Consider the following 14,919-nt stretch of genomic DNA (forward strand, 5'->3'; position numbering starts at 1 on the left):
TGTGTGTGTGTGTGTGTGTGTGTGTGTGTGTGTGTGTGTGTGTACATATACATATATATATAGGTGTGTTATGAAACATTTATTAAGTGCTTAGAAACTGCTTGTAGATACAATTAGATAGATTAAATAGGAGTATGTTATATATATCTATAGATATGTATACCTTAATTTTGCGCCTGAATCAAAATCCCTTAAAACATCTTGGAAATGAGAAAAAAAAGTTTGTGACTCCAGTGTGTCACCGTGTGACTTCACTGTGAGCTGTGCATGAGGCTGTGAGGAGCAGACAGGCAGAGGCTGAGCAGTGAGGCAAGAGCAGAGCGCGGAGCTGCTGTAACACATCCTCTCTCTGCAAACTTCCTCTGACAACCGAGGCTCCATTCACTTTATTTTGCTTTTATGGAAAATGTATTGGAGTTACATTTGATGATTTTGCAATATCAGAAATTGGATTTCATGCAGCAGAAAGGACATTTTGGATTATATCTGGATTAATTTAAGTTTTTGGAGCATTTATAGACGGACTCTGGAGTTTGGACGCCAGGGCCCTTCAGTTTATTGTCATGATTTTTTAGTGATTTTTTTTTTTGAATGCCAGGTGTAATTTTCATTAAAGCGCACAGAGCCACAGCCTCTCTCTGCTATGGAAAACATCACCATAGATAATATGACTGTGGGGAATGACACGTCGGTGCAGGACAATGAGACCCTGGGTGTTTGGACTGACTACACTGTTGAGTATAAAGTGGTCAGTGTGTTTTTGGTGTCCCTCATATGCGGGGTGGGGATCGTGGGGAATGTGATGGTCATCCTAGTGGTCCTGACCACCAAACATATGCGGACTCCCACTAACTGTTACCTGGTGAGCCTGGCTGCGGCTGACCTGATGGTCCTGACGGCCGCCGGGCTGCCCAACATCACCGACGCCCTGCACGGTCAGTGGGTGTACGGTTACGCGGGCTGCCTGGGCATCACCTATTTCCAGTACCTGGGGATAAACGCGTCCTCGTGCTCCATCACCGCCTTCACCGTGGAGCGCTACATCGCCATCTGCCACCCCATCAAAGCGCAATTTCTGTGCACTTTATCCAGGGCAAAGAAAATCATCATGCTGGTGTGGGCGCTCACTTCTGTCTACTGCGTCATGTGGCTCTTTCTGTCAGACACTAAAAAGTTGGTGTACGACAACGTGGTGCTGCTCAGCTGCGCATACAAAGTGTCCAGGAGTCACTACCTGCCCATTTACTTCACAGATTTCGCGGTGTTTTACGTGCTGCCTCTCATGCTGGCCACAGTCCTGTACGGACTGATCGCCAGGATACTTTTCCTGAACCCGCTGCCGTCAGATCCCAAGGACAGCACCAAGAAGTGGAAGAAGGAGACGAGTCAGGGTGGGAGGATGATCAGCGCCAGCTCCTCCAGCAGCGCCACGGCTGCCTCCCGCAGACAGGTGGGCCACTGTTTGTTCACGAACATTATCAGTGTGTTATCAGTGTGTGTGAGAAGGGGGTCTATGGATCCAGCTGCACCACAGGTCAGGTGTAAATCCATAATTTCCTCCCATCAGAAACAAGGGAGTGATGTCATCCAGCTCCCCTGCTTCTCTGAGACAATGTCTTCATTTATTTATTAATTAGGTTTTTATTTTAAACAGTGGAATAATGCAATGGTCTTAAATCCTGTTCAAACTGACCTTACAAACTAGGGCCATTTAAAAAAAAATATTGATTTTGCAAAATCAAACCCTGTGTATGGTTGACCTCCACCTCCTCATTGTTTGCTGTCTCACAAACCACAATCTAAGAGCTGTAAAAACATTTGTTTCCCATTTAAATACTCTGTTACTTTTCTTCAGGCCCTCAGTTTGCACACTCTTGACAAAATACAGAAATAAACATAAAGCAATGCAAGACAAGGACATATTTATGTTGTGTGGATAAGAACAAATGCATAATTATTTTTTTTAACTGTCATTCACCAAGAAATGTACAAATCCTACATACAATAGTGTATAGGGTCATTTAAGCCTCTGAGATGTCGAGCTTCCTGTTAGACGTCTTATGAAAAGATAATAGAAAGCAAATAGAGCCCTTATTTTGGAGGGGTTGTGTTGTGTATAAAGCACAACTCCAGAGTGTATTAAAAAAAAAAAAAAACTCAATTCCATTTCATTTAACCAAGCTGAGGTCTATGAGAGCCCAAACACAAGTAATGTGTAGTGGACTTCTGAAACATGTCATCAGTCCAACATCAGGATTATAAACTGTTCTCCTAAAATGAATAAAAGTGATGAAGTATGGTGGTGGTGGTGTGGTGATTAAACTATTTATGTGCTTCCTGAGCTGTTCTGTTTGGGCTCTCCAAAGGTCAGCTGTTGGCATGTGTAGCTCTAATTAATGAAAATATGCACTTTCTTTATGCATTTAAAAAAATAATAAGAAAATGTCCAAACAGCTGAGCACAGAACATCAAAGTGCTGCCAGCTCAGTTACTTTCATATATCAAGTCTAATGAACCTCAAAATCACTTTCCACTTTTTCAAAACTCTGACGCATAAATTTAGAGTTCAGATCCCTGTAAATAAGAGTCAAACTAACCAAAGTGATAAAGACAACAGGACCTTTTTGAAATCAAACTTTTTTCTTTTTTTTTAACCTTGTTTGCATTTATGTGCAAGCTGCAGAAAGACAGAAAAAGTCCATTTGAAATAAAAACACTCATATCACACATATTGTAAATTCAAAATGTCGTATATAAGACTGTGTTTCATCCTTCTCTGACAGCATCTTCCTTTTGTAAACAAAAAAAATGTCTTATTTTGTTAAAAGACACACATGCAGTACATGCAGAGGTAGACGTTTGTTTATCAGATCACGGGGAGAAGCCTTCTCTTGGAATGACAGGGGGTGTGGTACCCTGAGGGAGCTCCATGCTCTATTGGATGGTCTAATCAGTTAACCCCAACTCAAATAGGCTTTTGGCTTTTTTCTCCATCAGTATGGCTTGAGTTTTTATCTTTGACTAACTCACACCCTCAACAACACAATAACATGTTTTTCTGGTGGTCTGCATTAATCGCTCATTTTAGACAAAAGGAACAATCCATACCATCCAACACGTACCTTACTGAATTAAACCAAAAGGTCAAGAAATAATGAGGATTGAGTATTTCGCTCACCAATGACACTGGCAGTGCCCCTATCCAATCCTATTAGACTCACCTCACTGCAGCCAAGACGACGCTACATAAATATAGATAAGATATAATTACGTAGTAAGTTTCACAGCAGGATTATCACCTGCTAATTATACAAACAAATCCAGGCTTTGTTAGGTTGTGCATACAGTTGTGACCAGTCTTCCTCACTTGAAGTTAATCAACAGCAATCCGAATAAACAATGAATGGCTTATGAGATCGACAGTGGGGTGGTTTTAAAGTTGCATCACAAAGTTTTCCCAAAGACCAGCTCCTCACAAAACATCAGCAGTTGTCTGTTTAAGTTGCAGAAGTTGCAAAGTGATAATGAAGATCACTTTTGAAACACATTTAAATCACACTCTTAATCCCAATTTCACACATAAATATCTGTTGTATTATTCATATTTTGTAGATTTATTCTGTTCCTTAGTGAAATTCTGTATTGGGTATGAGTAGTCAGGTATGGGCCAGTTACATGAAACAACAAATCAAAATTATAGAGCAAAATGAAAACCTTTACCCTGATCAGCCTTGACTGTTTATTAGAGTATAGACTGGACTGACCAGCATTAGACATTTGCCTCTTTCTTCACATTCAGATCCTTTGGAGGGAAAAAGGACCAGAAAGGCTGAGCCTGCTGCGTTGTAGTGTCCCTTGTGTCTCCACAATAAATCTCTTTTTAACCTCTTATGTTTGTTTTCCCCAAAATAGACTGAAAAATAAGCCAGCACTCCAGCAGTCATTTTTGTGGTCATTTTATTCACAACATGCAGTGTGACAAAGCTGCTGATGTGTTAGAGGCTTCATCAGAGGATGAGTGAGTTCTCTTTTTAAAAGAGTTCTCTTCATCAGGAAAACAGTTACACCTGTAAAGACAAGAAGATAAGCAGGATGCGTTCAAGAGTTCTAAGCTCAGATAATAAATGTGATGAAACAACCTCTAAATCCAGAGTTTTATATGAATATTAGACTGTGGTACTGTCGTGTAAATGATTTCTGTACCAGGTTTGTCCAGCAAGAACATTTCTCTTGATACTGTGTCATGCAAATAACCAGTTCAACAAACTAATGAGGACGACTCATGGTCTGCTTTTACATAAAGTTTTGCCAAAGGCTATTGTGTGTTTTAGTTCTAATTGCAGTTTTATGTTCAAACTTTTGTCACTTCAATTTTTGTTTACTTTCTCTGAGATAGATTTTGAAGCAAGAGCAAGACAATATATTCATGAAAGACATTGTTAGAATCAAAATTAATGATTGGTCTGTGATAGTATCTCTAGCCACTGAGGAGACGCTAAAAGTCTTTGAGATGACTGAAATTGCAGATTTTTATTTTCAGGCTCATTGAAAGATTGTACTAGTTCCCACACTTAAATGACAATATGGGTTGTTTTAAGGTGTGGTTACATCTTTCAAAAAGATGGTGGCTCAGTCTTTGAAGAAATAGTCTACAAACATGGACAGATACCAGAGAACAGACAGCATTTTTGACATTATAAGTTTGTAGTAAGTAGAACCTTCTTTAAATATTTTTTCAGAAACATGTCTAAAGGTTAATTTATGGTGTATTTGCAGTTTTGCGTTACTACATTTCTTTTTAGGTCTGGTGGGCTTATAATGTCTAATGTGAGAACTTGTGATCTCGAATGCATCTCTCTGTGTGGATACAGGTGGAACTGTTTTCCTGCTGATTGCTGATTGTGTGACGTGTCCTTTAAAAGCAGAATTTACTGAGCCTCAGATGAAGCCTTCACATGAAAAGGCTTCAGCAGGTGCTTGTAAATAGAATGAACGGAAAAATAAAAACTCTGAAATCAAGTCCCCCCCCCAACTATTAGACTGCAGCATTTTTCCTGAATAACTTTAGAGCAATCAGACATACTGAACTTTTTCTTTAAAGAAGAGCACCTAAATGAATATTCAGTGCAGGAGGGGTTTCCTCTTCAGTCACAGCATCAATATTTGAGCAGCAGTGTGGCTGCACCATGTTAATCTGATTAAACATACTCGAGTTGACTCAAGTGAGTCAAGTGCTCAGGTGGGAATGCAGCTGTGTTCACAGACAAGACACAGTAATTTGGTTAAACAAGACTAGGTCAAAACCTGGTATATTTGCATTCTGTTTATTTCTCTCCTACTCTCTGTGCTCACAGTATTTTCATACAGCTGAGTTCCCAATAAAGCTGTTCTCACTTAGATGTTTTTCTGTTTCTGTTCTCAGACAATAGAACAAGAATAAAGTAGTGACTGAAATACAACGACTTTAGACTACATGTAAACTACTAGTCAGTTCAAAGCCATTGTTTCCAAGCTGCTGCTCTGCTGGTAAAATCCTGATTCTATAACTGCAAAGTCGTCTGACAAAATCACTGTACACGTGGTAAAGACGGTGAGAAAGTTAGAAGACTATTCACATCAGCTGCCATGCGGTCAGCATAGGGAGGTGTACCTGTGGAGGGAAAGCCTGCCCTTGTGCTCATACTGGGAACTCGCTTCTACAGAAAGTAGCTAAGGTTTGTCCAAAAAGTCCCTAGATTTGTCACTAGGTGCTTATTTGATAAAAAGTCACTAAAGGGGTCTGAAAAGTGGAATAAACAGGGACAAAGGTGCTAAGTTGGCAACACCGCTTGTTCCCTCGAAATCAATTTGAAAGAGCAATGACCAGTGGGGAAACTCCCAACAGTCAGCCAACCAACCAATGGGCTAGTGTGTACCTTAACACGTTGTATTCAGCTGACCAATGGTGTTACTTCATCAGTCAGTCAGTCAGCGCAAAGATGAATGTCCTTATCCCATCTCCTCACAGGAGTGCCCCAAGCATCAATACTGGGACCCCCTCTCTTTGCAATATACACCACAACCTGGGCCCATTATCCTTCTCATATCACTGCTGTGCTATTATGGCGCAGGGCCTGCCAAAAAAACAAATGATTTAATGAGTCAAGGCAAGTGAAAATATAATTTATTGGTGGACATGATGATTCCTTGTGCACCTATCACTGATCTTACTTATAATTCTTAAGATTTCAGTTCTTACTGATTTAGTGACACACATTGGTACTGTAGGTAACAAGTTCTGTTTAGTACTACAGGTCCCAGAATTCTTGTTGATCAGCTGTCAGCAATACAATAAGAGTAACTGGTGTATCAGTCAAAATTGCAACGAAAGAAACTCAGAAATCAGTCTCCAATTGGCCCTTTTCCATCATGTCATGAGCAACTGTGATCTGATTTCAGGCTGCATATGGTGCCCGTATTGTAGTTTCCACACAACAGAATAGAGCACATTGAAAGTGGTTTCATTGCTGTAAAATTAGATGTGTGGAGCCTGTTGACTGCAACTCTTCATCTAACAGCTGCTACTCCCTTCAGTATTTTAAACACTGTGAAGAAATGAGAGTGAATGACTGTCTTGTTTTGTATGGATTCATTTTTGATAAGTGATCGTACTCGTAATGTCACAGTAACATATGTGGCAAGTACCCTCTGTTATCTGTGATTGCATCACAATAAAACCTTCCCCTTGTTACACCAGTTGAATGCTTTTATTGTAAAGCAGGAGCAGGAAGTGTTGTGTTTGGTTAACAGTGAGATTGATATCAATAAGATAACAATTACAAACAGCAGTGCTGGATTACGTATATGCATCACTTTCTGTGATTATAACTTTAAGGATGGGATTTTTTCATTTTTATGGAAGACATTTTGTCATATGTCACAGTAGTAAAACCACAGGCAAATAAGAGTAATGAAGGCTTAATTCCATTTAGTGTAACACAAACCGTGGTGGACGAGAGAAGCTGAAAATGTAGCCTTTCTGCATGTGTAAATCTTGTTGAACAGGTGGTGCGATGAAGGACGCTCATAGCTTTTTTACTCGCAAAGGTTGTGATGACACTCACAGAGTTACGACCGTAGTTGTTGTCAGCTCTGGTAAAAAGTTCACTCCTCTGTGCTGTCAGCTGTGTGCGAGAGGCTGCAGCATGACACCAAAGCACGGTAGAGTTTTTTTTCCGGTTCATGAGGCTCAGGGCTGCTCCTTGAAAACCCTGTGTGACTGCATGGCTTGTGAAAATAAAAAAAAAATGTTCTCCTTCCTCGTGTTTCAGTCAGTCTTTTGCGATGTGTGTATTGCACGTCATGTTCATATCTCAATGATGATGAAAATACGATTCATCGGTCAGCACTAGTGCTTGCTGGCTTACTGTCATGACTTACTGGCAGTATGCAATATCTGCTGTGAGAGTCTTAAGACCATATGTGCCTTGTGCTGTGGCTCATGTATATTCATTGTGCATGAGAAACCTCAAATTCAGGGAATCAACCAGTTTTCTGTGATTTGATTTTATTAGGTGACCAAGATGCTTGCTGTGGTGGTGATCCTCTTCGCCTTACTGTGGATGCCCTACAGGACCTTAGTGGTGGTCAACTCCTTCTTGGAGAAGGCCTACCTGGACACCTGGTTCCTGCTCTTCTGCCGTCTCTGCATCTATCTAAACAGTGCCATTAACCCGGTCATCTACAATGCCATGTCCCAGAAATTCCGTGCTGCCTTTAAGAAGCTGTGTCACTGTGGCCCTCAGCGCATGGAGAAACCAGCTTCTTACAGCGTGGCGCTCACCTATAGTGTCATCAAAGAGACGTCCAATGGGGAAAGTCCCGACCACTTCACTACAGAAATGGACGAGCTAAACACACCAACAGATCAATACCTACCTTCCAGCATCCTGCCCAACACAAAGAGGATGCCGTATGAGGAGCCTTCCCTGCCTGGAAGTGATGTCAAAGCCTGACTAAAAACAAACGCACTCCGCTATCAGAGAGTCTGAGAGCTGCAGTATTGATTCAGTCACCCATTGGACAAGTTTTATTTAAGTACACTGACACCTCCAGTTTAATTTCTCTAAGATTTTTTCTCTCAGAAATGTTTCTTTTGTCTGACAAGCACATTTCTGCCATATAGGTGAAAGCAGTTATCATGAGCTCTCTACGATATGCACAGCACTGAAGAGGGAGGAAAAGAATCCTGCTCAATGTAAAGAGCCGGATGTGATGCATCGAACCCTTATGATAAAATGCAGAGACACCTTTCTATAAACATTAACTTGTTACAGGAAAAGCAGTTTGTCATCAAGTTCATCCTACAGTTTTATGACTGGTTTGGTTAAAACAGACCACCTCCCCATCATTTCTTCCTCTCAAGTCTAAACAGAACCAGACCCTGTCAAATCAGAAGTGGATAATTTAGGGCTGGGTGACGTCAATATTTAGCATAAATGAAATTACTACTTCACCACATCCTGCTGAGTTTAAGATTAAAATTCCCCATTAGAGTGCAGAACAAGAAATATCACAGCCTAAGCACATATGGTGCTAAATACACAAAGGCATATTCAGTTAATTCAACCAACCTTGTTACCTAATTTGGGAAGGATGCTATCTGTTTCTAAAAGACTAGTTTTGGGCAGTAAGACATTTTAACATGTTACATTAGTTACTAATCCCATTAGGGCTCTGTTACTTTGACAGTTTGCAGGTGGATTTTGGAGTTTGATAGAAGGCTGACATGAGTTTGTTCACTGTGCGTTAGGTGGACTGATCCGGTACGTGCTAGCTCGGTTGGGGGCTGGAGATCTGGGGACACGTTTAGAAAAAAGAAACTCTCAAGTCATCTAATTTACATTATTTTTTATTTTTTTTGTAAATGGCAACATATTAGCTGTTTTGCTAATGGCACCCACTGGGTAAAGCTACGCTCAGAAATAAGCAGGTTTTGTTTACAGTTGTGCAGGAGTGATTGAACCATGCAGCTTCATTGTGAGGACGGGTCTTCATGCAGTCATTGTTAACCTAGATGATGATAGTGAGTAAATACCTACAGACTGTAGGCTGGCTGTTTGTTAAACCACACTGTCTTATTTCCTTTATTTATTTTTACCGTCTTTTTTCCGTGTTCTTCTCCTACACATGTTCCATATATAAGATGTAACGTGTGTGTATGTGTGTGTGTGTGTGTGTGTGTGTAATTACTTTTTCTGTTGAGTAATCAGTAAAGTAACTTGGTCACCTTTTACCTGAGTGATTTGTATTGAGTAAATGACTAAATGTTTTTCAAGTAACTGACCCCACACTGGCTATGACCAGTTGGAAAGAGCTTTGTTTCTGTGTTGGGATGCTGTCTCTGACTAACTAATCAAGAAATTTTTTTTACGGTGATCTGTTTATATTGTTTACATTGCCCATCCCTAGAATATCATAATACCAACTCAGCTTTACCCAGGTTCTTTCAGATTACTTGTAGCAAACGTATTCCCTCTTTGTTCATATACCTCCCAGCCAGAAGCCATGTAATCCAAATGAATCCAAATGAATCCAAATGCGCAACATCGTGACATTTTAATCTCGCTACCACAGAGAAAGCACAGACACGGCGTAACATGACCTTTTTTAAAAAGGTCCGAGCAAAGAAAGGGGCAGATATTACAGACACTCAACCTCCTGTGTTATTTAAAAAAAAAAAAAAATCATCTGAACACTAATGATTTCTGCAGGGACTTAAGTCTTAACAGTGACAGACACACCAAAGCCTTATGTTGCTTTGGTCACTGTGAAGATGGGCCACTGTGGACTCTCTGTGAGGAGCCTGTGAAGGTCAGTGGCCAGTGTATAATAATGAGGGTGACATGTGTAACCCTGATGTGCAGACAGAGGGGCTGTTCGTCGAGGGGTCAAATAACTGTCGTGGCAGTAATTCACTGATATTGGCTGGGATTGCAGAGTGCAGCACTTTTCTGTGATTTATCTGCTCAGCAAAACCCACAGAGCAATGACGGAATGTGTAAATAGATCACGACAAAGTGCCATACACAAGCTGGTGCAATTCAGTATGTATATAGCTCACCCTGCTATTAAAAGAATTTCCTGCTGTTTCTTTGAGCTACGTATATGTGTAAATTGAAGAGCACTCAGAGGGAATGAATACTGAGCAAACTCAATGAAAGGAACCTGTACCATACTGAACAGCAGGCTTTTTTTTGTCTATATTGTAAACTTGGCTGAAATTGATTGTGCAGTGTAATGTGAAATTAATTCAATATTGTGTTTTCAAATGTGTGCCAGCAAGTGCATTTTTAAAATAATGGCTTATTTGATCCCCTGTTCCATCAGTGTGTTTTCTATCATTTCACACCATTCAGTGGAAGCTAAGTGGAACAGCTGAGAAAACATAGGTGTTAGTTAATATAGTTTTGTAGCATAAAGTACCTCTAATTTGTGCACTTTTATTCATTTCTACCTTTGGTCTCAGTTGAAACGTATTTCATTTTTTGGGAAACTACCATGCAGTAGTGATGGAGATGTTCTCTGTTCTGCATGGCATGCTGTCTCCAGCATGAGCACAAGCTTTTGTGATGTGAACACAGAGATGACAAAACCTGATACCTGATGTATTTCCAGCTGAGGTGGCGCTTTATGCACATTTCTGTCTCCATGTAGCGTTATTCTGCTCTTGTTGTTTGATGGATTGTTTTGTATTTTGTATTGTTCTTTGTCTATAATAAACACAATAATTGTAGCACCTTGTGCCTGGTTCATTATTGCTACATCTTAATGTTTCATACTGTGAGTGCTTTTGTTCCCAACCCTCAACACTTCAGCCACTACTGATCTACTAACCAGCAGCCATTGAAGAAACCATCTCATCCGATAGGCTGCCATGAATAAGCCACAGACAGCTTCTGTTTGAGCAACGTCCGCACTGAGGACATCAATCAGAGGGGTTGATGGCTTTGTTTTGAAGTTACTCAGCATGTGGTGCCTCACTTCAACAGAAATCTATCATACTGAAGCTATTGAGGCCAACTGTACTCAACACAAACAATATGACACCCCTGTGCAATTTGTGCTGCTGTAGGTAATGTCACTCCAAATATCTGACTCATCAAACCTCCCACAATTTAGTTAAGTGATAATCCTAACACTTGTGTCTATATATTATAGTAATTACCAGTGCAGTGTTCTGGAGCTGCAATGAGCTTAATGTGCTGGGAGTGTCCTTGGAACATGCAGGCATTAATTGAAACTGCTGTAACAGTTCATCAGCTGCGTGAACTCCAGCCTTTAATTTAATGCCACACTTTGTATTTTCAGGCTGCAACCTGTATATACACTAATACCTCTCGTAGTTTTCTCCACATGCACTGCTGATAGAAAAGTGGGATTTCTTTTGCAATCACACATTACAGTATATATGCATCTAAATGCCCACAGTCACAAATATAACACAAGATACATGTGAATGACTTGACTTGGCTTTTCAGTTCATATGTGCACTCGTCCACATGAAATGGCAATAAGATTAGTTTTCCAATACACCAGCGAAGTTAATGGAAATATTCAAATGTCGTCAGAACCATGTGGCGACACTAAAATTCATCCTGAGACACAATATGAGCCCAACGAGAATCAGGTTCAACAGTTACTTGTTGTATCTTGTGTACTGTGTCATCTTCTATGACATTAGATTTATTTCAATCATCATAAAATAATTTTTTTTCCTCAAAGTCCTTGTTCACCTCATGCTGAATTTTAACTGTAATAACTTTAGTAATCTTCTTGTTTTCCAAATTTTAGTTTTTCCAATACAAATACCTAAAGACATCTCTCTCAGCCTCAGTTAAACCTTGTGTTTAAGGCTAATTGCATACTAGCATACTAAAACACTTAGCTAAAATGTTGTTATACCTGTTAAAGAAAAGCATGTTAGAGTTGTCACTGAGAGCATGTTGCCATGCTGAGTGTAGCACTGAGCTCAAAGCACTGCTGTGCCTAAGTACAGCCTCGTAGAGCTGTTAGCATGGCTGCACACTCTTAGCATTGTTTCTCTCATCTAGTTTCTACAGTGTATTCCATGATGTTGACCCAGAGAACTCCTCCATGCACAACTGTAAATTTAATGATGCCACAGATTTATTTTAATTTCATTGAACTTGTGGCCTTTGAGTAGGAACATTATAGCAGCTAAATCACATATGTGTGCTGCTCACCCACTCACCCTGTTTCAACCAACTGTCAGAGAAAATCACAGACGGCAACCTTTATACCAAAAGCTCAGAGTACAGGCTACATTTCCCATTCACATTTCTGTTGACATATTGAAGTTCAAAGGTTATGTAACTTATGGTGCTGTTATTGGTGCTTTCATTCAGAAAAGTATTTGCCCTCAATATCATACTCAATCGCTTATTCTCTTGACCTTTAAGTCAAAGATCTACAGATGTGGTTTGTATTGCTCTCTGCAAAAAAAAACAAAAAAAACATTGAACAATTGAATAAAAAAAGTCATTGATCCATTAGAGAAACAGGTGAGCAAGACTTTCCAGTTAGTAGAAACATGATGTGAAACATGGACACTCTTCATTGTGTGTCCAAGTCAAGATTGTTGAAATGCAGGCTCTGATACAATACTTCACAAAATGGGATAAAGTCATATTGATGTAATAATTACAGTTTTCTTAAACTATTAAATCATGTTCACTCACTAGATTTGGACAAATCGATCAAGTTATTAGAGATGAAAGCCAGTGATACAAAAAAAAGAAGCTGAGACTGATTTGGCAAAGAGTTAGAGATCTAAATGTGTGAAAATGAGCCACTGAGCAGGGCTTGAGTGGTCGGGTGGATAGAAAATCAGAATAAAAGCCTCAGCAGTGGGCAGCTGCACCAATGAAATGGCCCTGGCTCTATGAACCTTATTTCTTTGCCTGGCTCTGCCTCTCAGCCCTATTTCATTCGCAGTGCTGTACATTTTTATGCTCATTCTGACGATGGGGAACAAGAAGGGAAATGATGCTTCGCTAGCAGAATGCCAACAAATTTGCATCAGCAAAGAACACTGCTGTGATGATGAACATTTTCCTCTCATACAGAACTCAAGCCATTGGCTCCGACAGTGAATCATGGTTTTTATTCCTTCTCTACAGATCATTTGCATGCTTGTCGATTTATTCAGCCATTCTCTGTGTGATTAGTCTTGGATTGAGAAGATGTTGTACAAGTTGAATCCATTTTCATTCTGCAGAACTATGGTTTTACCATTTGCGTGATTTAGGGAGCAACACAGTCAACAAAATGATGCTTTCATCTTGAAACGTACAATAAATTTAACAATTTTCAAGCTTGTTTTTCCCCCATCATAAACTTATTTAATCTATGTCAACCAGGTCAAATCACGATGTGCATATACATGAGGAGAACTGAGATGGCACATCTGACATTTTCCTCAAACTCAATCTGCTAATGTTTAATCCTCTCACACCCCAGGGGCATTTATCAACACAATCCAAGTCCATTAATTAGGAAATTTTGCCTTGAAATTGTTGTTTTAATATAGTTGCTGAGACTAACATGCTCTGCAAGAGTGACTCTGCAGAAAAAGCATTCACGCTTGACTTGACCACATCTTGCACCAGCACATACAGTAATCATTACTTCAGGATGAGCTATTGAGCCCCTGTATCCAGGTGTAAAAACAAAGGCAAAAGCCAAAGTGGGATTGATCAGGTTTCTGAACATGTTGCCTGTTCATCATCTCACCTTTCATCATTTACTCTGTCCCTTCGGCTTCGTTCCTGGTAAACTACTGAACAGCCGTGTTATGAGCGTATTATCATTTTTCTGAGCAGCCTCAACGCAAAGAGACAAGTGTTCAAGTACAGTCGAGTACACTGACAATGCAGGGAAGAAATATACCAGGCAACCTTCAGCCCTCTGTGTTGTGCTTAACATTTTTACGTACAACTTATTAAGAGCATGGCTGCTTATAAGCTACTGATATTATTGAAAGAAGGACACCCATAGTAGAGTGTAAATATCAAATATCATTTGTTAATACAACAGTACAGCTTAATTTACATCCTAACAGCAGGGGTGAACATTATGGAAGTTCGTATTCATCAGAAGAGATGTTTATGTTTTTGTTCTTACATAATTATGTCACACACATATTAGCTCTTTTCTCAGAAAAATAAATAAACTGAATTATTATATTTAATAATAGACCTGGACCATATAGAGAAAAACTGAACCATGTTTTTATTTGTACTTATGTAAGTAAAAAAAACATTGGTACCCGAACTTACTCAGTAGTACGTTGCCTGTTTCCCCTCGTATTTCTGGATAAGTATGGTAAATCCTTAAAAAACCATCTAATCTCATTGTTGCTGTATAACAGCTGCTTTTAAAGCCGGGGTAGGCAGTGATTTTTGGCATCAATGGGCAAAAATTCCACAATCATCTTTCAACATGTTTTAATTCAAGTGGTCTGAGGGCTAACTAGACGTCTGTACCTCCTCTTGGCTCTGTTTTCAGGCTTCAGAAAATGTATCCTGTGATGGAAGACTTTGGCCAATCACAGGTCTTCTCAGAGAGAGAGAAGGCGTTCCTATTGGTTGTTCTACAACTGCAGATGAATGTAGGTTGATTTACCAAAGCCTGAGATGAGTTGAATGTTGAATGCTGCTAATAGCTTTCTGCTAACCATAGCCAAAGGTTCATGGCTGTTGCTGTGTTGCTTGTGTTGCGTGCGTATATGAAGAGGGGAGAGCTTCAGGGGTGTGGCTGTACTTTCAAATTCTGGCATTTCTTTATCCTTTCTAGATTTCTCCCTTCCCCAGTTTTAAATGAACATCATTTCCCAGAAAAAAAATCTATAGTAGAAGT

General features: G+C 39.8%; 1 protein-coding gene across 1 annotated transcript; it reads left to right on the plus strand.

The window, feature by feature from the left end:
• Positions 1 to 304: 304 nt before the first annotated feature.
• On the plus strand, positions 305 to 10,774 carry trhra (thyrotropin-releasing hormone receptor a). The gene is made up of 2 exons (XM_056379736.1): positions 305 to 1,450; positions 7,554 to 10,774. Exons 1-2 carry the CDS (start codon positions 644 to 646, stop codon positions 7,992 to 7,994), a joined length of 1,248 nt encoding a protein of 415 aa, XP_056235711.1. The 5' UTR covers positions 305 to 643; the 3' UTR covers positions 7,995 to 10,774.
• The last annotated feature ends 4,145 nt before the right edge of the window (positions 10,775 to 14,919 follow it).

This window comes from Seriola aureovittata, chromosome 7 (assembly GCF_021018895.1).
Source record: "Seriola aureovittata isolate HTS-2021-v1 ecotype China chromosome 7, ASM2101889v1, whole genome shotgun sequence".
Taxonomy (NCBI): domain Eukaryota; kingdom Metazoa; phylum Chordata; class Actinopteri; order Carangiformes; family Carangidae; genus Seriola; species Seriola aureovittata.

What these genes read in the sequence shown, in the direction of transcription:
- trhra (XM_056379736.1), top strand. Translation starts at nt 644, where the DNA reads ATGGAAAACATCACCATAGATAATATGACTGTGGGGAATGACACGTCG. An exon ending in CGGCTGCCTCCCGCAGACAG is followed by an intron (nt 1,451 to 7,553) that starts GTGGGCCACTGT and finishes TGATTTTATTAG; the next exon opens with GTGACCAAGATGCTTGCTGT.